Raw genomic sequence first — 23,856 nt, forward strand, 5'->3', positions numbered from 1 at the left:
ATAAAATGCTACAGAATCCTGGGATTTGTAGTTCCTGGTGACACCAGAGCGATCTGACATAGAAGGCTAAATATCTCACAAAACTACAAATCCCAGGATTCCATAGGATGTCACTACAACATTTTAAAGCGATGTCAAACTGCGTTATTTCTACAGTGCGGATACACTCCTTTCTTTTCCCCCCCAGGAAATCTAATTAGCACGCTATAGTTTTCCTATCTCTATGTTCAAAGGGGTGGGGCCACTGAAAGCCTTATATCCATGAAGAAGATCAGTTGGGCTCTTGTAGAAAATGTAATTGGACGACTCCCCTGTCAATAATACCACGGAGATGCCTATTGGTTGCGATGGGCGTACGTCGTAATATGGGAACATCCTCCTTGTTTCTATTGGTTCCCTCGCCAGGCCGTCAAGGGCGGGCTAAAGAGTTCTTTCCTTCCTATTGGCTACGCTGTTCGTGGGGGGCGGGACGTTCCTTCTAGTGTAAGGCCAGGTGGCTGAGGGAGGAAGGCGCAGCCGTCGAAATCTCGAAGAAAGGAAAGACAAGGAGACAGTGGGGAGCTTGGCTTTTCCCTCTGTGGGGACGCTCTGGTCACCATGGAGGACGGTATCTATGGTAGGTCCTCCCATTAATCTGGGGTGGGGGGCAATAATATTGAGACCCACCCATTACCTACAATGGAAAAATAGGCTGGGAGGACTGAGCCATTCTTAACGGGAGGAGAAGGGGGCGGGGCCGATCCCTTACAAAGAGGGGTGGGGCTGGGATGAACCAAACGAAACACGGGGGGAAACATGTCGCTGGATTGTCCCATTGTACGAAAGGGGGAAATGATGATTATATGAAATCTTAACGACGGGCTTCTGACGTGACCCATATTAATTATATTTATCGGGCGGGTCTTATTTTAAGTCTGTGCCATTCACAGTGTAGGGGAGAGGAGGCTGGGTTGTACTACAGCAGTCTCCCCTATCTTGTCAAAATGGACGAGGCCGTTGAAACCGAACCTGACAGGAACCAAGGGTTCTGGGCCGTACCAATTTTTAGGGTGGGGGGGATTGGGCGGAGGAAGGGAGTCGTGAGGAAACCCGTTACAATTTAAATGGGGGACTGTACCATTCCGATTCCGAAGGAGGGGGGACTGTGGGTGTGCTAGAGACACATTTCCTCCCTCAGAGCTGTATTTTATTCATGGAGCACATTGTCATAATAATAATAAATGTCAATAAATCACTGTTTTACATAATTTATGTTTTCATTTTGGGTGAAAAGGAGCAGACTGAAAACTGCTGAGGGCTTCTATACTTTTAATGGGTATAAAAGATGGCACTTCAGCAGCTGTGTGTTGCTTTATCACACAATTGGGTAATAAGCAACACCTGCTGATATTCTTTCTTCATTGAAAACACAGGAGCCCTCTCAAGTTTTCACTCTGGCAACTCTACTATGGGCATAATTAAAATAATAATAATAATAGATTTATTTATATCCTGCCTTTCCAAAAGGATCAAGTCAGGTTACCAGAAGATACACAAACAGATACAGACATGTACACAACTTAAAAAATTATATATCTCCTTATCCCTTGCCTTAACTAAAACACCAACACTATCAATACAAATTTAAATAAAAATACTACTACGGATAGTTAACATTGGGCCAAAACGCACTGCAGAAATAATCCAGTTTGAGACCGCTGTAAACTGCCTATGAAAGCTCATGCTAGCACCTTACTTTCAGTTAGCCTGAAGGGTGCTACAATATCCCAGTGTGTGTACAAAACACTGTTCTGGTTGGAAGCAAGCTATCCCAGGTGAAGGAGTGCTTTGTGTTTCACCTTCTTTTCAACCATGCTCTCGGGGTGTTATACGTGATTCTTTCCCCATCTCCTTGAGTGATGTAGGCTGGGCTGAGAGACATTGAATTGAGGTCAGCTTTCAGGGCTATCTGGAAACCTGAGTCTTGGATGTCCTCGTCCAAACCCCAGCCGACACTCCTCTGAGGACAGATTATTCTCACACATCAATGTACTGGTTGAATTGTCACAGTCAGTGTAGGGATACAGTACACCCACCCACCCAAAGGCTGGTTAGAAATGATGTAAAATCTGGAGTTCCAGATCAGGCAATGGACAACCCCTTCACTAATAGGCAATTTGGATATGCAGGACCTTGTAATCTCAGTTCATTTGTGTTCACAGGCATACTGTTTGCAATTTACTACTTTACAACCACTGAGTTTGCTATCCATATATCAAAGATGGAAGTCTGGGAGAGGCTCACAGCGCAGTGTCTTGTACTACACACATGTTGCAATAAATCTCAAATGACTACCTCTGTATGGACCTAAACACCTGAATGAACTAGTGCATGTTAGCATCCCCATCACTCCAGCCTTCATTGAATAAAGATGTGTTTATTGTGAGCACAAAACTGGTAATTAAAGTATGGGTCTTATTAGGTTCATAGTTAGGCATTATGGTCTTGGGTGGTGGGTCCCGCTGAATTGAATGGGCTTTTATTTTTAAGTAAGCATCCACAAAATTGGAGTTCATAATGTTCATTGAGGAGAAATTCTGCCCATTTTATGCTGTACCCTGCAAACTCCTTTCCAGGACAATGCTCCCCCCCCCCATTACTATACTACTTTGTCATGCTCTTTTCTCATGTGTTGTGTGCATTTCTGTATACGATCTATACTATTTATCTTGTTCTTTGTTTTCTTCCTTTTGTGTATATGTCAGAGAGAAAACACATCCTGAAGAAGCAAATAAATATTTTGAAATAGATGAATTAATATTAGAAATGTAAAATTTCATGAATTCAGTAATCAATAGTACTAAGTGTTAACACTAAATAATATTAGTATTATTAAATAATATTTTAGATACCAATAATCTAAACCATCACACTAATCATTTAATGTAGTAGTCAATGTCGGCCTGCAACAAAGAATCTGCTTTACATATTTATACATATCCCCTTCCCCCATTTCCTCCTTTTCTTTCACTCTTCCTTCCTGTTCCATAGTCTGTATCTTGGTACAGTATGTCCTTTTCTCTGTCCTTCTAAAGCAAGTGGGAATCATGCAACCAGGCCTGCAAGTGTTGCTGGCCTGCAGCTTCAAGCATTCCTCACCACTGGCTAAGTCTGCTGAGACTTGCAGTCCAATAGAATCTGGAGGACCACAAACTCAACCAGTTCTAGTCATAAAGTATAAGGTACTGCTAGAATATTAATAAAGTGCTGGCTGGTCATGAAAAATGGAACAGTTTTTGTTGGGTTTATGGACATTGCTGTCTCTCAGGGTTGGGGGACAATTTGCCATGCAAATGTTTTATACTGTAGTTCCTATACTCTGTTACCCTTGGCCATGCTGGGTAGGGCTGATGGCAACCGAAGGCTGAAACATTTGGAAACATCAAGGTCTCATGAGCTTCCGTTATCTTTTGTACACCCATGCCTTGAATTGTTCTGTAGAGAGTATTTTAGCAGCTGAGAGGCTGCCTCTGCTGAGCTTCTTTACAGCTATTAAAGGTACAAAGAGGTCATCTAATCTCCTCTTTTCCATGGGGCTTTTGGGGAAAGATAGGGCCTTTACCAGAAGAGAGGGATTCTTTTGATTCCACCCCCAACCCCCTTTCTAGTCTGTGTTTTCCAATGCTGCCATCACCAGGAGTGAACTAAATACCTAGAAGATTACAGTTTCCAATCCTCTTTCCTCTTGCTAATGCAGTGCCTCCAGACCTGACGACGGAAGAGAGGGTCGAGTTGGAGAACATCCGTCGGCGTAAGCAAGAGCTCCTGGTGGAAATCCAGCGGCTACGAGATGAGCTGAGTGAAGCCATGAACGAGGTGGAGGGGCTGGAAGCCAATGAGGGAAGGTGAGGGGCTTCCTTTTGTCTTCAGTTGGCTACACCTTGACTCTAGGCTAGAGATTCTTTACATCAGGAGTTATTTCTTCTAGATTGTGGCTGCACCATAGTCTTAGACAAAAAAAAGCAATGTTTTCGGGAAAATAAAAGATGGTGGGCCTCATTAGGCTTTGATTTCTGCTTGTTGATCACTCTTGGAGGCAAGCACTGTCCAGGATGAACAGAACCAAACAGACCCATCCACAAGCAAAAACAAAAGTGAAACCTTTTTCTTCTCTTGCCACAATAACTGCACCTTAATTTGGAGAATATGTGAATACCTTGTCTTAAAGATTTTAGTCATCGTGTTAAAATAAAACATTCCATGATTGATTTTCTTCCTTTTTCCAATTTTTTAAATTTGGGGGCGGGGGATCAAAAGAGGCGGGGGAAATGGGTTTTCCCTCCAATTTTTCCATTTTTTTTTTCTGGGCTTCACATCTCTATCACACTACTTTGAAATCTTCAGATATAAATAGTTTTAAGTAAATAAAATAGGCAACAATGTTTTTATCATCTCAATCATTTTCATAATTTCAGAATATCCTTTCTAATTACCTTATCTGAATGCTGGGGGGGGGGGACGTGGTCCAGTCGTGGAACTGATTGTACCATGCCAGAACACAAGTGGGCAGTTCCAGACACCACCACCACCAACTCACCGCCAAAAAAACAAGTGTGTGGAAAGTATGAAAGAACTAATTAATTAATTAATTGATTTGTTTTATTTATATACCGCTATTCCAAAGATCATAGCGGTGAACAGCAAGTAAGCTAATTAGCAAGTAAGCTAATTTGCCCCCAACAGTCTGGGTACTCATTTTAGCGACCTCGGAAGGATGATACTTGCACTCTCTTTTGTGAAGCATCAAAGAGTTAATAGATATACTTCCTTGTTTTGAACAGTAAAACTCTTCAGAGGAACCGAAAGATGGGGATGGGTCGCAAGAAATTTAACATGGATCCCAAAAAGGTAAGTAGGTCCTGGGGTTGATGCAATCATTTGTTAAGATTTTGTGGAAAACTAGTATAGGTTGATTAACCTTTATCCAAAATTCTTGGGACTAGAATTGTTGAGCTGGTATATTTTGGGGTTGTGGAGTATGTAAGTAGCATAGTGCATACCTGTACTGTATTTAGGAGGCTGGAGAGAGACGCAAGGATCTGTGAAATGGTTGGAGGCATTGATTCGTGATGATCGCTATGCTTGAATTCCTGCCATTTCACACATTCCCAGTCTCTCTCCAGCCTCACATCTTTTTGCCACTAGCCACTCGGTTCTGTCTTCAAAGCAGCATTGCAAAGCTGTCCATTCGTCTCTCTACAGACTCAGGTTTCTCTCCAGCCTTAGGTCTTCCTGTCACTAACCACCCACTTCCACCTACAAAGCAACAGCAGCTGCTACATTCCTACTTGTCTGTGTCCAGTTTCATGTCTATCTCCAGCCTCGTGTCCTTTTGCCATGAGTTGCCCCCTTCTGTCTTTGAAGCAGCAGAGTCACTTCTGCTCGTTCATCTCCTGTAGCCTTGCTTTTCTCTCCATCTTTGTGTCTCATTCATTTGTTGCTTGCTGTATATACTCATGTATATGTTTAGAAACTTTAGTGAAAAAATTGATGCAATACAACTGAGGGCGAGAACAGACTGGCAGCTTCAGCTGGCTTCAAGCTGGGTTGGGAGCATGGCATGTACATGCACCATGTCCCCAAGTTGCCCAGAAGTCACACTGGTGATTACACACTGGGCGACATCCGGTCAACTTAGGGGCTTGGCGTTTAGATGCCACATACCCCGGAGCTAGTGGAAAGCTGACTCCAAAGGCAAAGGGGCGGCTTTTCTCTACCCCAAATAAGAGTGGGTTTTTTCCTCCCGCTCCTGTTTGGGTGGAAGCTGGCTGGATTGAGGCCACATGTCTGTTTGCCGCAACCCCAATTCAGCCTTAATTGGGGAGGCTCCAAACCACCCCATCGGGGCTGTCTCTTTCACCCCTGAGTTGACTTATCCACAGGTCACTGTAAGTACTGTACCTTAATTCTTATATTATAAAGGAAACAAGGCAAGAATGTAATCTGTCTTGAAAGCGCGCGCACACACACACCTTTTATTCTCATCAACCTTTACTGTGAGCACAAACAGTTATGCCTGCTGGAATTTTGGAAGTTCTTTGGCATTGTTTTCCTTTGCTTTATCCTTTAAATCCTTTGTTATTTCCCAGTTGGTTTTATCTTTCATTTTATCCATGGGTCGTATCAAAATCCATAATTTTGGCCCCAGAATCTGCCTTCAATTTATACATGAGTTCAATTTGTAGTCGAGTATATACAGTATATAGCACAAGGCTGCAGAGAGCCTGAGAATCTGAGAAACAAATAAGCAAGAGTGCCACCTCTGCTTCAAAGGTGAAAACAGATGGATGGGGGGGGATTCTGCTTTGGAGGGTTTTGAATTTTCAAATTAGGGGTGCTCAACCTGGACAAACCTGTTCTGGTGGAACATGAGCTACCTGGCATCCTGGATTTTCTGCCAGCGGAGTCAGGTCAGAATTCTGCTAGTGAAGACCAAGCAGCCAAGACTCCTAAGGTTTCTAAGATAAAAGATTTGGATGGGGTGGGAACAGGTTTGTGCTCAGATGCCTGGGTCCCATGATTCTCACCTTCTCTGTTATGTTCTACAGGGAATCCAGTTCCTGGTGGAAAATGAGCTGCTGCGCTCCACTCCTGAAGACATTGCCCGTTTCCTCTATAAAGGAGAAGGACTCAACAAGACAGCCATTGGAGACTACTTAGGAGAGCGGTAAGAAGGGATGGGAATGCAAAACACATGAAACATCCAAAAAGATTGGGGCGGTTGTAATGTACAGGTCTGTTACAGGAAAATTGGAGCTTTTTAGAACATGGGGATCTGAACTTAAGTTCACCCAGTAAAGTGTATATAGAAATGAGTTTGGGGCCTTTGCAAATGAGATGGGGGGTTTAAAATGGAAAGGATGGGATTGTGGCCTTGTACAATGCACCCTTGTTATACACTGGGGTTTGGTTCCAAGATCCCCTGTGGATAACAAAATCTGTGGATGCTCAAGTCTCATTAAATATAATGACATAGCAAAATGGTGTTCTTTATAAAAATGGAAAATCAAGGTTTGACATTTGAAATTTATACTTTTTCTGAACATTTTCAAACCATGGATGCTTGAATCCATGTATAAGAAAGGCCAACTGTAATAGATTGAGATGAAAGCAGTCATGGTAAAAAGGAGAGGCTTAATGTGAATTCTCCACACTTTTTTCAGGGAGGATTTTAATATTGCTGTGCTCCATGCTTTTGTCGATTTGCATGAATTTACTGATCTCAACCTTGTGCAAGCACTCAGGTAAGTCTGAAGCTCCTCAGTCCTGTGCTAGTGCAGCTCTGCCAGCTAGGGAAAGTCTCAAGGCTTTTCAGCTCCAGCCTGTATCAAAAGAGAAGATGTCACTGGAAAGGTGGCCTTTTCTTCAGCCAGAATTGGATGCTTTTAGCTCTCTTCTGTTTGATTCTTAAATGAGACAGACATCTGTGAAGTGTGCTATGTGGTACAAACAGTGGAAAAACTGATGATACCCATAAATATCAAGAAAGGAAAAGCATATACTTCAGTCTTTGGTCCCATACATTCTTCTGAAGTGAGACTGTCTTGTTTCTGGTGTACCAGCATCAATTTGTCCCATGTTGAACCATACCCATGCTTTAATATATATGTGACTGTACTGAGGCTTTCTTCTGTACAATAAGGACAGGGAACTTTTGCCTGCCAAATGTTTTGGATTACAATTCTAGGAGTTGAAGTCCCACGTACCCAGAGGGCCAAAACTTCCCCATCAATTATGTACATCAAACTTCAACTGAAGGAAGAAGCCAGGAGAGACTCATCAGGATATGTTTTTAATAGCAAAGATGTAGAGCTGGAAAGGGCTAGAAAATCATTACATTCAACATCTGCCTCAGAAATAAAATCTGGCATGTCTAAATATGACTAATTTGCCTAACTGCAGCATTACTGATAGAGAGAAAGAACAGATGCGATATTTGTGGAATAGCCAATTCAGGGCAGTTCTCTGTTATGGTATTTATTTGTTCATGAGTTTTTTCATTCTTTTTCCAGGCAGTTCCTGTGGAGTTTCCGATTGCCAGGGGAAGCTCAGAAGATTGACCGTATGATGGAGGCCTTTGCCCAGCGATATTGTCTGTGCAACCCAGGGGTCTTTCAGTCCACAGGTATTGCATACTCTAGGAAAGGGCAGAGTTACCCTTACCACAAGAGCAAGCAGACCTGAAAAGTATTCAGTAAAGCAAGAATGTCCCCTCTAACATGTGACTTTAAAAAAAATGACTTTCAGAGAGAGAGAGAGAGAATAGCTTTACCCTGCTCTTCGCCAAAATAGTCCCCCAGAGTGGCTTGCAAATTAATTTGATATTTCCATGCCCTCAGGCTTAAAATCTAAATAAGATAACACACAAAGAAAAGGGGACAGCAGTGAGGGGTGAGATTAAGTCCAGCAGATACTGCCTCTTCTCCCATTCAGAGGACCAAGCAATGGCAGTTGAGATGGAGGGAGAGCCTCTCATTAGTTGTTGAATCCAATGCATAGTACAGCTGTACCTGCCTCTTCTCTCCCTCAGAGGTCACAGGAATGGCAGTGGGGAAGGAGGGAGGGCCTTTCAGCTGCTGGTCCTAGACAAAGTAACAAGGTACAATAATAAGTAACATTTATTTGCTACTCCTTAAATGTTCCCCTTGGCTTGATTTTTTTGGTATGTTTTTATATTTGTAGCTGCTATTTTAAAGATTAATTTATTAATTAAAAGTAACTAAAATGTAAGTAAAAGTTATTAAATGTTACGTTCTTAACAACTAAAACAAGTTACTTTTTTATAATGAGTAGCTGAAACAAGTTGCCCTTTTAAATAATGAATAATGAGTCCGTCTGAAAAGCTAACATCCCAAACTCTGAGCATCGCCTGTTCAATTCTTTAAAGCCATAAAATAAACAGCTTTAATGTATTTTCACAAACACGTAATAGGATTAAGTTGTATAACAGGAGCAGGAAAGTTTTGATCTTCAGATGTTTAGGCTCAACTCTTCCTTTCTTCCTCACCTCCCACAATCCCACCCATGCTGGCTGGGGCTTCTAGGGCTTATTTTTCAAACCATCTGAAATCTGAGAAGTTGTTCACATCAGTTCTGTCAGATGCTTTACTTTGAATAATGAATGTATCTTGTGATAAGAACCTAATGCTAGGTAAATCTGCAAGGCTACATAAACTAGAAACAGAACAGATGTGCTGGGATGGGTATCAAGCTAGTTTGTTTTGTCCCATTCCCCCAGATACCTGTTATGTCCTCTCCTTTGCTGTGATCATGCTGAACACTAGCCTTCACAACCCCAACGTCCGTGATAAGCCTACAGTCGAGAGGTTTATCACCATGAACCGTGGCATCAACGATGGAGGAGATTTACCTGAGGAACTGCTGCGGGTGAGAGAGACTGGTGAAGGGAACGTGAGATCTTAGGTCTGCCTAGATGGACCTTTGGGTTGGCATTTTGTGGGGAGGGCAGCCTTTGAAGCTCATCTTCACCATCTCAAAAATCCTCTGCCTGCTTGCAAGAAGATTCATCTTCTTGTTTTGATATAACATTCTGACTGCAATTGTGATTTCTTTTTTATGTATTTATTTTAAATAACTGTTAAGAGCACTTTTTCCCTGTATTATTTTGTCTGTGTTTTGATGCCACGTGGTATCAATGCTGTGCCAAACACATACATGCACCCACACTCTCCTTTCCTTCTTGCCTTGGAAAGGAGTGTGGTCTGCCTGTAACTCCTCCCCTTCCTCCCCTCCCCCTAGAACCTGTACGACAGCATCCGTAATGAGCCCTTCAAGATCCCCGAGGATGATGGGAACGACTTGACACACACTTTTTTTAACCCTGACCGCGAGGGCTGGCTCCTCAAACTGGGTGAGAAGCGCCCCCTTCCACTTGCCCTTAAACATTGCAGCCTTATCCCCTACCATCCCTTGCTACCCTTCTCCTTGCCCCACCCCACCACCACTCCCGCTACCCCATGATCTTTGCACGTCTCTGCGCTCTCCTCTCTTCCCCCCACCTGTTGTGTCATTTAAAGCATGACCTCTCTCTTCATCAGATCAAAGGGATCCTCCTGAAATCCACCCCAGTATTCCTTCCCTCCCCTCCCCAGCATCAAATACGAATGACCCATTGGGATCCACTGTTCCATCAGGATGCAAGGATCTGGTTAAAACCAGGATCCTCCCTCCTTTCCCCTCTCCCCCAACTCCTCCTTGAGGTGGATCTCCTGTGACAGATGATGAGAGGGTCTGCTGGGATTTTTTCACATTCCCTCTAAAAAGCAGGGATCTACTAAAGAAGTTATAGATGTTACTGAAAGTTCATGGCCATTGAAAGACATGTTAAGGCCCTCTGGTATCTGACGTTTAGCCAGTTATTGCTGGTATGTTTCCAAACCTACCTTAAGCATTCATGAGGGCTAGAAAGCTGCTTTTCAAAAGAAAAGGGCAGCTTCTCAGGATACCGGATGCTACGTTCATTCCCATATTCAGTGCCAACTATTCAGGTAGCCTTTAGGCATGCATACTTTCACATGAGGCTAGGGTCACATGTGGTATAACTGGTCTCAGAAAACACTGGCAGACTTGTGGACATGTGTAGTTTACATGGCCAGTAGCTGCCCTTGCATGACTTCCAAAGGTTGAGGTTTCTGAGCCCTCTCTGGTGTAGGGACATGTAAGTCTATGATATCATTTCCAGCCTTGAAATAAAGAGAAGTAAATTGGCTTGACAAAGATCACCCTTCTAATTTTTTAATTTAATTTAATTTAATTTAATGCATTCTGGAACCCAGGGAAAGTTGGCTGTTGGTCCAAGTGGACATGAAATAGATAGAAGCAGGGTTTCTTCAGGTTCCTGAACAGTCAACTCTGACCAAGTGTAGGCACACAGTCAAGACAAGGCAGAGGTTAAGAGACATGTACACAAGAGCTTTGACAGCATCCTCATACCAGACAAAAGTTGCTTGGAGTGAGAATGGGGTTGCCATAATTCTCTACCACAAACCGGAACAAAATGTTGGACAAAATTTAGACCAAAATGCAGGACAATTGTAGGATAAAATTTAGCCCAAACTGTGGGACATTTAAGGTCCTCCATTTTTCTTAAATGTCCTACATTTGGGGCTAAATTTTATCCTACAATTGTCCTGCATTTTGGTCTAAATTTCGCCCTACATTTTGTCCCGGTTTGTGGTAGAGAATTATGGCAACCCTAAGAAGCAAGGGTTCTTGCTTCTTGGTATACAAGTCCCAGTGCACGGACTTGTATACCAAGCAAGGAATCTGCTGGACTTTCAGTCAGTTGACTTCAGAGATCTGGCCAGCTGGTATTGCAGTTGAGCAAGCCCTTGAGGCAGAGCACTTAGTCTGCTAAGCTTGCTGTGGAAATGGAGTGCTGATAGCAAGCATGGGAAGTAAAGTGTTGGAGGCTAACTGCCAGGAACTCCAGCTCAAGTCACTTGTATCTGGTGCCTCACAAGGAACTTGATGTTGGGTGAAAATATCTCATCTGGTCAGCTGTCATGAAGTAGACATTCTGCTTTAATTACTTTTCCTCCTCCTCTCAGTTCCAAGATCACCAGTTCTTGGACCTGCTAGAGGATGGCATTAGGACAGAAATAGAAGCTACAGAAATTCACTCCTTCCTGAATAAAGTAGCTCTGAAGAGGAAGCCAGTCTCCATTATCTTGCATTTCACCCTTCTCTCAAGGAGCACGATTGCCATTTCCTTTCACATCCTTTCCTGTCCTCCAAAGCTGGATGGGGCACCAAGACAACATAGTAATTGGTTTCAGGGGAGCAAGCCATAGCACATTAGAAGCCTTCAACTGGCAATCAGGATAAGGTGAAGAGTAGAGCAGGTCAGAAGTAAAGGAAAAGGAAAGAATTGTGTGACTCCTACTGCATGACTTTAAGGTAGACAAGCTGCCAATATCTGGTGTAAGAGGAGGTCTGCTGCTTATGCCATTAGCTCCCACACAAGGGGCGTATACAAGCATATATTTGCAGTGTTAGCTGGAACCCAAATTCGTGCTCTAGCTCAGATAAGGCAAAGGCCTGTTGTCATAGTCCAGGCTTCTATGTGGGCTGGGACTTGGAACACTGCAGCTACAGCTGATTTTGCTAGTATTCTCCAAAATATTAGTGATAGGTTTTCAAGTGACGTGCCAAAGTTTAAGGGGCCTGTCCCCTTATATTCATCCCAATTGACTTTAAACCCTCCTTCCCTGTGCCCTCCACCCCTACCCCTCACCCCTGTCCTAATGCTCCCAAATGCCTGTGTCTGTGTCGGAGGATTTTTGATTTGACCATGTACTTCTACCTTATGTTGATGTAACTTGTTCTCCTTTCTCTCTCTTCCTCTCTCTCTCTCTTCCTCCCTCTCTCTTTTCTCACCCCCATTCTCTCTATCCTGACTCCCCTGTTTCCCACCTTTCTCTCTTTCTCTCTCTCCCTACCTCTCTCTCTGCCCCTTCTTTCCCCACCACTGCTGCCCTGCCCCCTCTCTCCTCCACCATCCCACGGCGCGGACTACATATGTTCCACTGTCTGAATACTGCCCCCCAACCCAGGAGGTAGGTGCGCAGAGGGGGCATTTTGCTTTGCAGCTGAGAGCTGGTTTACCTGGTGCTCACCAGAAGAGAATGGGAGCTGTTGTTTGGGGAGGAGGGATGGTCAAGAATGTGGACGGTTAAGAATGCGTTCTGCTGGAAATGGATATTCGGAAATGAAGTCTTTTCTTCTCTGGAAGGGGTATGTGTTTGAATGTACCCCCTTTCTTCAATCTGGTGACTTTACCCAGATAATAATAATAATAATTAGTAGTAGTAGTAGTAGTAGTATCCCGCCTCTCCCTGTATTGGATCGAGGCAGGTTACAACAAACATCAGAACAATAAAAATAAAACACAACAAACCACAAGTAAAAACATAGCAAAACATATAAAATCCAATTCCCTATCTCCCTCCCACCTTAAAAATGTGTTGGGGCTCCAACTCCCATCATCTCCTGTGGCCATGTGGGTAGGAAATGATAGGTGTTGTAGTCCCATCACATTTGGGGGATGTGTTGATGCTCTGAAATTCAGCTGGCTGGGCAGGGCCCATGGATGAATTGCCCCGATCCTAAATTGGGTTGTGAGGCGCAGCAGCATTGCTCCTATCCAGTTTGTCTATTTTTTAATTGTTTTAAAGAGAGGAAAAAAATGTGAGAGAGCGAATGAATGGGTGTGAAGGAGAAAGGGCTATCTATACTTTTAAAATAGTTTCACAGGACATAACTAAGTGGAATATCCATATTTAGAGGAAGTACATGCCATTGCCAGAGTAGAAGCAGGAGAGTTCAAGACCTGCTTATGGGCTTTCCCAGAAGCATTTGGCTGTCACTTATTAGAAGCAGCAGAATGCTGGATTTGATGTGTTTTGTGTCTATTCTTTAAGGGGGGAGTTATACACACTATAGCTTTGCCCATTTCCACACAAGAAGATGCAACATTTCCTGTTCTCACTTCATAGCTATTTAAAGGCAGATGAACCCTCCCCTCCCTTGTATCTGTTTACCCTGAAGCAACCATTCTCAACCAAGGAGGCTTTACAGGTTGTTGCCTGTCATCTCCCAGAATCCCATGCTGCTTGGGGTTTCTGAGAGGTGAGCATACAGTCAGTAACTCCCATTAGCTCCAGCCAATGGTGAAGAATGCTGGGAGTTACAGTCCAGAAGCAGCTGGAGGGGCCACACTTTCACCATCCTTGATCTTAATGGGTGGGGGGAAGTGCATGTTTGTTGGAAAGTGAAATTGGGGAGGGGGGCTGAATGAAATCCCAGGCTTCCAAATTAGCCTCTCCAAAGGGCACACAGGAAGTATCTTAAACAAGCCCTATCCACATATATAAATTAACCTGGTCTCATACAGTACTGGGAATGGCTCTTGTCATTGCAAAAGGATCTGAGAATAAGTCAGCTTTGCAGCAGTGATTCATCTGAAGCCTCTAGCTTCTGCTTGGTTTGCATGCTGAAGTGGACAATATTTCTCCCCAGGGCCTTTTTCTGTATCTGCAGATTGGCCTTTGTTCAAAAGAATCCAATGCATCAGCAAAATCTGTCTCCTGGAGAGGTTACAGATTCAGTCCAATGACACATTGGAAGTCAGGAATTCCTCCTCTCCTTCCCTCTTACCCTTTACTGCAAGAGAACAAAAAGCCTAAAGCCAGAAACGGCTGCTTACTTCACCGAAGCAGCAGCAAATCTTTTTCCCCCTTTTAAGTCAGCAACATGCTTGCTTTGTAGAATATAGTCTAAAACCAGTAAATGTTAGGCATGACATTTGGATGCAAGTCAAAATCTGAATTTGGAACATCAATTTTCAATAGGTTGCTTTGTAAGTCACTTACTAACCACAATGGTAGCATTAGCCTTTAATTTTGTAAAGTGGATGGGGAGGGGTGTCTTTGCTAGAAAAAATTCTGCCTCCTATACGGATTCTGAAGTTGTCAAAGATGGCAGAGAGAAAGAATCCCACACTGTTGTGAGGAGCACAGGGCTGTTATTTTCAAGCTAAAAATATAGTGGGACCACACCCAGAGCTACCTAACTAAAGTAAGCAGAAACAGCAGTTGTGGTACCTGTATTTGTTATGTCAGAAAAATATCATTATTCTTTTCCCTCTTCCTCTTAGAACGTACCCTTGTTACTACTTGAAAAAGTCATGAGCAGCTGTATTAAAATTGAAAATTTCCAATGCATTCCTTCTTTTCCATATCCATGTGGACCTAAGATCACCACCACAAGCCTAATAACGGTTCACAGAGCAAACTTTGAATCATATCCCATTAATCTACCCTTCAACAAAAAGTGTGGGTGGGCAAAGCACGGGCTGTGGGCTACATACACGAGGTAAAAATATATATCTTCAAAAAATTATTCTTCAAAATAGCTGAATACTCTCCCTAGGGAAATGAGAGGCATTTTTATTGTGTTTTTGGCTGGGGGGGGGGGGGGCTGGACTAATTTAAGCCTAGTAGAGCCCTCTTAAGTGCCCAGAAGTTACTTCTTCCCACTTTGTGTTTTCAAAAGAGGTCTCTTCTGGACCTAAAACATGGTGAAAATACCCCCCAGGCCGTTGTTTTGTTTGGAGGCAATTTTTTAGGTGGGTCTGCAGGCCTCCTGAAAGGATTATACAGTCCCTTAATCTTCCAGAGTTGAACCTCCCTTGCTTTAAAGAGAAGGGCATCAGTAGGCAGAGGCCCATTGCATGCATTCTGTTTTTTCCAACTGCAATATTCTCTTTTTTTCTAGTGGCAAAAAAATACATCATGTTGACCAACAAAACCTGCCAGAAAGTAACTTCAGAAGTTGATGGAGTTATTTCATTTAGGCTGCATCCACACAGCAGAAGTAATCCAATTTGACAGTACTTTAACTACCAAGGCTCAGTGCTTGTCATGGCACCAGAGCTCTCTGAAAGAGAAGACTGTCTCACAAAACTGCAGTTCCCAGAATTCTGTAGTATTGAGCTATGGTAGTTAAAGTGGATTATTTCTACAGTGTGGATGCAGCCTTAGTGGAGGCCTACCACCGTTCATTCCCATCTTCATACGCCAGACCAGAATAACCCACATTTGTTAAGTAAATCCACACTTGAAAGGATTACATAGTTGTCTGTTCTGTAGAAACTTTCTCCTAGAGTTCCTAATTTGCAATTTTGTTTAATTTAGTTTGAACAATTTAGTTTGAACAGAATCATAGCAGTCTCACTCTGGGATTCTCCTTTTCCAGTCTTCTCCCATTTTGCTCATTTGTTGTTGGGCTTTTGGCCCTCTTTTTTCCTTATGTTTTTATTGAATGTGTTTATTGCATTGACTTAATCTGTAGGCATGGCTTCCTGCTGTAAAACAGGGAGAGGCTGGCAATCTAAGGAAGATACATAAAGATGAACACAAATCTCCCTGCTTTTCCTTTCAGGAGGCCGAGTGAAGACGTGGAAGAGACGCTGGTTCATCTTGACTGACAACTGCCTCTATTACTTTGAATACACTACAGTTAGTACAGTTTCCCTCCCCACTCTCTTCTACCCTACACTCCCTTTATCAGCAGTATAGAGTCCTGAAAGGCCCAGTCCAGGACAGCCCTGTGGTCTGCTATGTAATGAATGAGAAGGAAGAACCACCTTTGGGAATAATGGAAGTACTGGTATTGCACTGCTGTGACAGAGACCAAGGACACTGCAATAGTGTGGCTGCATGGGGCCCTGCATGTGAACTAGAATACCTGGAGTTTATTCAGGACATGTATAGACAGAGGATAGGCAGAGCATGGGAAGGACATCTGTTAAGGACATGGGTAGGATATGTGTTAAATTCAGCCTCATCTATGTCAGTGGGACCAACAACACCTCCATGCCTGTCTGGCCACCTTTCCATTGCTTTTACTGTTATGACCATAAATCACATATTGTGTCAAACACAGGAGAGCCACATGCTAGCTCAGTTTTTCCCAAACTTTGGTTCTCCAGATGTTTTGGACTTCGGCTGGCAAGTGTTTCTGGGAGTTGAAGTTCAAAATGCCTGGAGGACCGAAGTTTGGGAACAACTTGCTAAAGACTCAGAGCTAAAACTAATGAATATTAAGCGCTCATGCCAGTGAGCTGGAGAACGCCAATTCCTTTGTCAATGTGGAATGTTAGGTCCCATGCATTCAGGTTGGAGACTCACCCCCAAGTCTCAGAACAGGCCCACTGAGCTCAAATCTGGGGTTTCTTGAGCATAATCTTTTCCCCTGACTACACCCATCTATAGGGACACTTCCATTTTGTTCATATTTTTAAATTCATTGATAGGACAAGGAACCAAGAGGAATCATTCCCTTGGAGAATCTGAGTATCCGAGAAGTGGAAGACCCACGGAAACCAGTGAGTTAAGCTATCTTACATGAACTTTTCCATCTGATGGATGGGGTTTGGTTAGAAAGTACTTGCAAATGTCAGATCTTGTAACAGACTTCTCCCTCATTTTTTTAGAACTGCTTTGAGCTCTACATTCCCAACAATAAAGGCCAGCTAATCAAAGCTTGCAAGACAGAGGCTGATGGACGTGTGGTTGAAGGGAACCACATGGTTTACCGCATCTCTGCGCCTACACAGGAGGAGAAGGATGAGTGGATCAAATCTATCAAGTGAGGATAAGTCTCAGGTTCCTTTTTGAGCATCCCCAAACCTAGATCTTCTTTATGCTGTAGCCCACTGGTTCACAAATGTGAATCCCAGGTGTTTTTAGACTTAAGCTATGTGAGTTGCTGGCTAGTAATGCTGGTTGGAGTTTCTAGGGGGTAAAGACCAATAATAGCAAAGGATTCAGACTAGGAAGTAAATGTGCTAGGATCAGGGCACGTCTACACTGGAGAAGCAAAGCAGTTTGAAACTACTTATCCTATGGAAGCTTGGGACTTGTAGTTTTACAAGTTCTTTAGCTTTCTCTGCTAGAGTGTTGGTACCTCACAAAAATACAAATCCCAGGATTCTGTGGGATGGAGCAATGGCAGTTAAAGTGGTGTCAAAGTACATTATTTCTGCAGTATATATACACCCTTAGATATCACTACTATTCCAGGGAATCAGACTGTCTCTATTCAACATTCCTGGGACTGGAACACCAGGTTTATTATTTTACTTTTGTAGCTTGCTTTTCCTCAAGTGAAGCCAAGGCAGCATAAATGGTGTCTTCCTCCTCCTCCCCAGTTTAAACTTTATCCCTTGTGCAGTAAGCCAAGCCATTTGGGATTGACTAGCTCAGGGTCACCCAGTGAATTTCATGGTTCAGCAAGGCCTTGGATCTGAATCTCCCAAGTCCCATCTGGCATTATAATCTCTCCATCACACTGGCTCTCTAGATTCTTCAGTCCCATCTAGAACTCTGGTCAGCAACAGTTTTTAATGAGAATCTATTCATTATTGTGGTTAGAGGGCTGGGCTTGGGAGATCCAGTTCAATGGCTTACCTTGGGCTAGTTGCCCTCTCTCAACCTGACTTTTTGCACTTGTGAGGATAAAGTGGGGAGAAGGAGAGCCGCATGCTACACCATGAAAGCTGCAGACACTACTTTTTCTTACTGGAGGAAAGGCACGGTATAAATGTATTTCTTCACCATAAGAAATTTGGGGGAGCAGCAAGATGGAGGGGCATGACTTTAATGTAATAGAACTGGTGTAAAATTGTAGTACTTAGAGCTATACCTCTGAGATTCCCAAGATCATTATCTTAATTTAAGATCATCTGCTTCAGCAGATATTCAGATCAGGAATCGGACAAGAGACAGTTTTTTTATAATTAAAAGAATTTTGCGAGGGTAAAAATAAAACATTCAGAGACTGAAGTACAAGAGTTTATCAATTGGATCAGGCAAGAATTCAAGAAAATGTGCATCTTAAGAATTGCTTACAGACTATAGAGGTTACAGCTCCTTATTAAAAAGTTCTGCTGTCTAGTTGGTGGGTGGTGCAACATTGTGGGCAGAAAATGTAGCTATGTGGCTTAGATGGGATGGATTTGCTCTTTTTAGAAACAGTGACATAGAGTGAGTCACAAGTGTTCACCCTTTCTTGAAAAATCCCCACTTCTCGGATTGCCCTGAGAGGTTTCATTTTCTCATTGTGCTAGAATCTGGGTCTAATGTAAAGTTTACAAATGACACATCTTCTGATCTGACCTCAGCAAACATAGACGTGGCCTCTTTCTTGCTCGTTTCCCCCTCTAAACTAAGGGCCTATACTGACCAGCACTTTGTGCCGGCCTGTGGGCACAGTCAGGGCACAGTGTCCCCTAACTCCACCCCAGGGTGCCATTTTGGCGTGCACTGGTCCACATAGTACATGCCATCATGGCGCAACTGGTGCTGCATCTACATAATGCAGTGCCAAAAGGGTATCATAAAGCCGCACCACCATGGCTATGGCACCCCTAGGAAAACACAAAAAGGAGCTGCTTTTTGTGGCTCCTTTTTGCGCTGTCCAGAGGCTGATTCAGGGCAGCAGCATGAGGTTGCCGTGGCCCCAATCTGGCCAGTAAAGGGGCGGCTGCAGACCGTCCCTTTGGGGCAGTCTGTATAGCCCCTAAGTTTCTATTCTTTTTTTAGAGCAGATGTATTTATGCTATTCTTGTGACCCAGTGTAGCTCAGTCCCATACACTAGATTGGAGATGGGAAATGTGTGGTCCTCCAGATATTGGACAGCAAGTCCTATCTTCTCTCACCATTGGCTATGCTGGCTGATGGAGATTGCAGACCGACATCTGAAGTGAGCGCATATCCCCTGTCTCTTCACTGAAGAATGCAGGAATCCAAATGCTGTTAGTCTTTCCTCTTTTATCACATTGAATCCTGGTTCTATCCCAGGAAGGGAATTTGAAGGCTTTTCTCCCAAACATGGCAAAGGACTTACCTGCAAACAAGAGCAGATGTGCTTTTATTTTTTTTAAAGGCACAATTCTCCATACCTTCATTCTCTACTTATACAGTTGGCCCTTCATATCTGTGGACGTTCCCTTCTGGATCCCCCCTCCCCACATACACGGATGCCAAAAACTGCAGAACCTGTAGTCCTGTTGTGTTTGTTGGTGGCACAGTCATATGCTCATGTTGTCATTCAGGAAAATGGGACAGGGCCATGTGTGGATGATCCAAAATGAGAGCAAAATGTAGTGTGACATAAGAGAGGCTGTTTCATTATACCTACAGCCTAGCTGCAGCCTTGCTTACTGTGGTACCTTCCTCTTGTCTCCCAGGGCTGCTGTGAGCGTGGATCCTTTCTATGAGATGCTGGCTGCCCGCAAGAAACGAATCTCAGTGAAGCAGAAGCAGGAGCAGGCATGAGGTGGGGATTCTCCTGCATCTACCACCTCCCCCCTCCCCTCTGTGTCTCCTCCCTCTTGGACCTGCTGACAAACCCACCTGGGTTGAGCTCCATGAAACCAGCTGGCCCTCTTTCCCTCTTTGGATTATTGGACCATTCACAGCATTGCCAGTTTGATGGCATACCTGCCAGTACACACTTTCACATCTCCAGAGCTTATACTTGGTCTGTTGAAATATGCCTGAGGACATGAACTTGGGAACTGTCACCTACTAGTGTCTTCAAAATTTGCAGGCATCATTTGTTGGTTGGTGCAGCTTCTCCTCTGAAGAGGCCCTAAGCAGATGCAGGTGAAAGTTTCTATGTTATGCCACTGAGACCATGTGGCCTACAAACTTGGGCCATATTAAGTGAACACTTCCTGTTTGATCAGATCTTTTGATTTTTCCTCTTTAAATCTATCTTGAAGCCAATTGACTCATTCAGCAAAAGAAACTAGGAAAAGCTCTCTCAGAACAGAACCATTTTATTTTGTAGCAGGGAGGGATGGGACTGCCTATTTTGCTGGTCTATTACATAAAAATAGTATTCTGCATACCTACATCAAGGTTGTGAGGGAGTAGGCTAGCTTATCTTTCGGGCAGGCTAGCTTTGTAGAGTTTTTGATTTCCACACTCATTCTGTTTTTTTATTTCCTGAGCTCCATCCTAATGTTGATACAGTCATGAAAGTGTTATGCCACATAATATTTCCTGGGATTTGGGAGTACACAACATGTTCTGTTCCAAGGACCACATCTGATGTTAGTATGGGTCTGCACATGTACACATGAGTGTACACATTGTGCAGGGATCAGAAAAATATAATCTCCTTTATCTACGGAGATCTGGGCATCAACAAGGAAGAGAGATGATAGAAACCCAGGAAGCTGGTGGCTTCCATGTGAGTGGGACAGATAATCCATGCCAAATTTTCTTCTGAATGTTCTGGAGCTTTGACAGATTCTCTTCCCAAAATGGTTTCAACATCTTGGATAGTGCATATGGAGATCAGACTACATCCCAGTGGATTCACCCTCCCACTTAAAAGGGAACCACCAGCTGACAGAATGGAAGCCAAAGCATCTCTCATTGCACTGCATTGGAAAGATGAAGTCAGTGTGGCTTATCCTACTGAATCCACAACTGGGATGTTGTGAAATGCAGGTGGTGTCCCACTAGCTTCAAGGGCCACGTGTAGAAACCTTTGGCCATTTGTGAGCCTCAAAGTATAGAATGCCCCTTAGAGTCTGTTGCCAAACCATTCACACTGTGCATCCAGGTAACCAGGGTTCTCATGACTTATTAATATAAGCAACTGCTGTCCCCAATTACTTGGGCTTTGCTTTACAAAGATGTAAGCATGCCAGGAACCAGCAGGGGACAGCAAAGGCCCAGACAGCTGACACACCCACTGACACTACTTAAGTTCCTCCAACAGAAATTGCCAGCACAGAAGCACAAGTAACAGCTCTTGTTATTTTGCATCCAGGGACAGGGTCATGAAACAGGGTCAGGTACTTTCTACTGCTATCACCTCTCCTAGATATTGAAACACTTCCCCGCCCCAAAAATCCTTGCAGATTCAGCTGAAGATTGCCTCTGAAACTGATCTTGTTCTCTTTCTCTCTGAAGTCCTTTTCTTCTACTCAAGATCTACCGTCAAGCAATCTGGAGCTTCACTTTGGAGTTAATCCAGGATGTTTCCATTGCTTTAAAGAGGAATCTGATTATACTGGCATTATAAAGGGTATACATTCATTGGGATCTGTCCCTGATCCTGTAGTACATGCAAGGGGCAGGGATGACTGGGTTTTTTTTTTCTTCCCTAGATGGAGTTTAAATTAGAAACAGCTCCATCCCATCTGTGGTGCGTTGTCTTTGAAAATTCTGGTCATTGGCCTCAAACAAAACTGCTGCTGCTTAGTGTTCATACAGATGAACTAATCCCTGAGTTTAGTCTTTTGCTACTCTACAGACCTTCTAGTTGTTAAAAAGTTGGAACATTTCCACTTCCTGTTGAAACTTGCAGCTAGGATTAAAATCTGTGTTGGTAGTTCACAGGAGGCGAGGTTGCTGAGTACATTAACCCAGAGCAAAAAGAGTGCCTACCTCTTAGCCAGATAGCTCTACATTGTTGGATGGGCTCTTTTGCCACCATTTCTCTCAATTCTAAATTGAATTCTGCTCTTCCACCTCTGCTTTGCTTCAGGCAATCCTAATAGCTATGCAGGACTCTTTCTAGTCCTGGCATTGAGAATGCAGGGTTTGCAATGCAGCTCAGATCTTTCAAAGGGGCTAAGCTTCTGAGCCTGCAAAGGAATGTGGTAGTGTATTAGTCCATGTGCATTTCAATCTGATCAGTATTTCTCATCTGCAGGGAATCTTTAAATAGCCAATTTAAGTCTTGTTTGGTTTAAACATGAAGCACCAGAAGATCTGAGTGCCACATATTGCCCTGAATTTAAGAAGGTAATGGTTTTGTCCTAATCAAAATTACTAGTTGATTCTCTTTCTATATAGAAAAAAGGAAAACAAAGAGACAGTAGACATCAAGGGGTAAATAGCTTAGAATTGATTAATTTTCAGCCTATAAGTGCAGGAGAGAAAGAGCACACTACTATATTTGGGAACAGCTGATATGAAAAGGGTCTATATTAAGTCAATGCAAATTTTTGTCTGGCTAGAACATGCATTTTTATTGCTCCAACTTGTCTTCTCAAAATTCAGTGATACCAGTTTATAAATGTTTCTGCTAGACAGGTCCCTTCCCCATTTAAGTTATTTCACTGTGCCAAAGGGACTTGGAATACATTTCACTTTTGTAATACTGTACATCCATGCTTGTTGTATTCTATCCTGTCTACTAAACAGAAAGGAGGCAGGATTGTTTAGCCTAAAATTAGCTTGTTGGGTGCAGTAGACCCTATCAAGGGCTCCTGTCTCCAACAGCTTTCAACACTAATTGAATAGATGCTATTCCCAAAACCATCAGATGTTAACAGCCCTTCTTGAACTACTAGAATTACATTCTTGTAAATGCTATACTCCAATTCTATCCCCTCCCTCCATTAATTCTCAGTAGGCTGCACTGCCTTTTCACAAATACTGGCCTAGTTCTCCTTTTGGATCTTAAACCAGTTCCATCTCAAAGTTAGGTCCAAACATGTAGCGCATACATATTTACAAAAGCAAATAACTGCTGTTGTGAAAATTATCTGGATGACGACAGGTGAGGAGGTTTTTATCCCTTCCCTCCCTGCTCCAGCTCTGACAAAAATTATGCTCCCCAAACTGCTATTTGCATTAAGAGAAAAGCTCCAGTCACTCCAAGTGAAGAAGTGTTTTTGTCCTAGAGAATTAAAATAACCTCTTCCTATTTTGATAATAGTTGAATTTTAATTTAAAATGTACATGTTATATGCAAATATTTATTTAATGTCACACCTGTTTTTGCCTACATTTGCTATTTTCCCGATAACGTTTTTCTCAAACACTACAGATGACTTCTACTCTCTTCAAAATTTAGATCACATTTTTGGAAGTCAGGACGAAGTTCTTATCTCAAATTAGCTCTGGAAAAAATACTTTTAAAGCATCTACAACTGACACTTGGATGAATTGGGCTATTGGAAGAATCCCTTCTTACAGCCTTCAGGATAATTTTTGTTTTCTTGAGCAATATTAACAGTACACCTTTCCCTTCCTTACTCCCTATTGTGGATTAGTGTACTTTTATTGTGTGGGTGGGATGTGGGGAAATTTGACAAATCCCTCACCTGCTCCAGAAGGCGAAAGAAAAGGAAGGGCATTTTACTTGTTTTTTAATCTGTTTCTGATGATGACGATGATGTTTTTTTTAAAGAAGAAATGTTAATTATTATTTAAAATTTTAATGTATGCATCTCTGGATGATATGTAAACACTATGGACTTA

General features: G+C 42.9%; 1 protein-coding gene across 2 annotated transcripts; it reads left to right on the forward strand.

The window, feature by feature from the left end:
• Nucleotides 1-473: 473 nt before the first annotated feature.
• CYTH2 (cytohesin 2) lies at nucleotides 474-23,856 on the forward strand. 2 transcript variants are annotated; one of them, XM_042474554.1, is made up of 13 exons: nucleotides 474-616; nucleotides 3,737-3,884; nucleotides 4,821-4,887; nucleotides 6,588-6,706; nucleotides 7,203-7,283; nucleotides 8,052-8,164; nucleotides 9,278-9,426; nucleotides 9,799-9,911; nucleotides 16,001-16,079; nucleotides 16,877-16,948; nucleotides 17,057-17,211; nucleotides 19,815-19,903; nucleotides 23,450-23,856. In XM_042474554.1, exons 1-12 carry the CDS (start codon nucleotides 598-600, stop codon nucleotides 19,900-19,902), a joined length of 1,203 nt encoding a protein of 400 aa, XP_042330488.1. In that variant the 5' UTR covers nucleotides 474-597; the 3' UTR covers nucleotide 19,903; nucleotides 23,450-23,856. The 2 variants fall into 2 exon arrangements, with proteins under 2 accessions (XP_042330488.1, XP_042330489.1); XM_042474555.1 differs by having other exon boundaries at nucleotides 9,799-9,910; nucleotides 16,003-16,079; nucleotides 19,815-23,856.

This window comes from Sceloporus undulatus, chromosome 6, assembly GCF_019175285.1.
Source record: "Sceloporus undulatus isolate JIND9_A2432 ecotype Alabama chromosome 6, SceUnd_v1.1, whole genome shotgun sequence".
Taxonomy (NCBI): domain Eukaryota; kingdom Metazoa; phylum Chordata; class Lepidosauria; order Squamata; family Phrynosomatidae; genus Sceloporus; species Sceloporus undulatus.

Coding starts and splice junctions, on each gene's coding strand:
- CYTH2 (XM_042474554.1), top strand. Junction 6,707..7,202: donor GGAGACTACTTAGGAGAGCG/GTAAGAAGGGAT, acceptor CACTTTTTTCAG/GGAGGATTTTAATATTGCTG. Junction 16,080..16,876: donor ATTACTTTGAATACACTACA/GTTAGTACAGTT, acceptor ATTCATTGATAG/GACAAGGAACCAAGAGGAAT.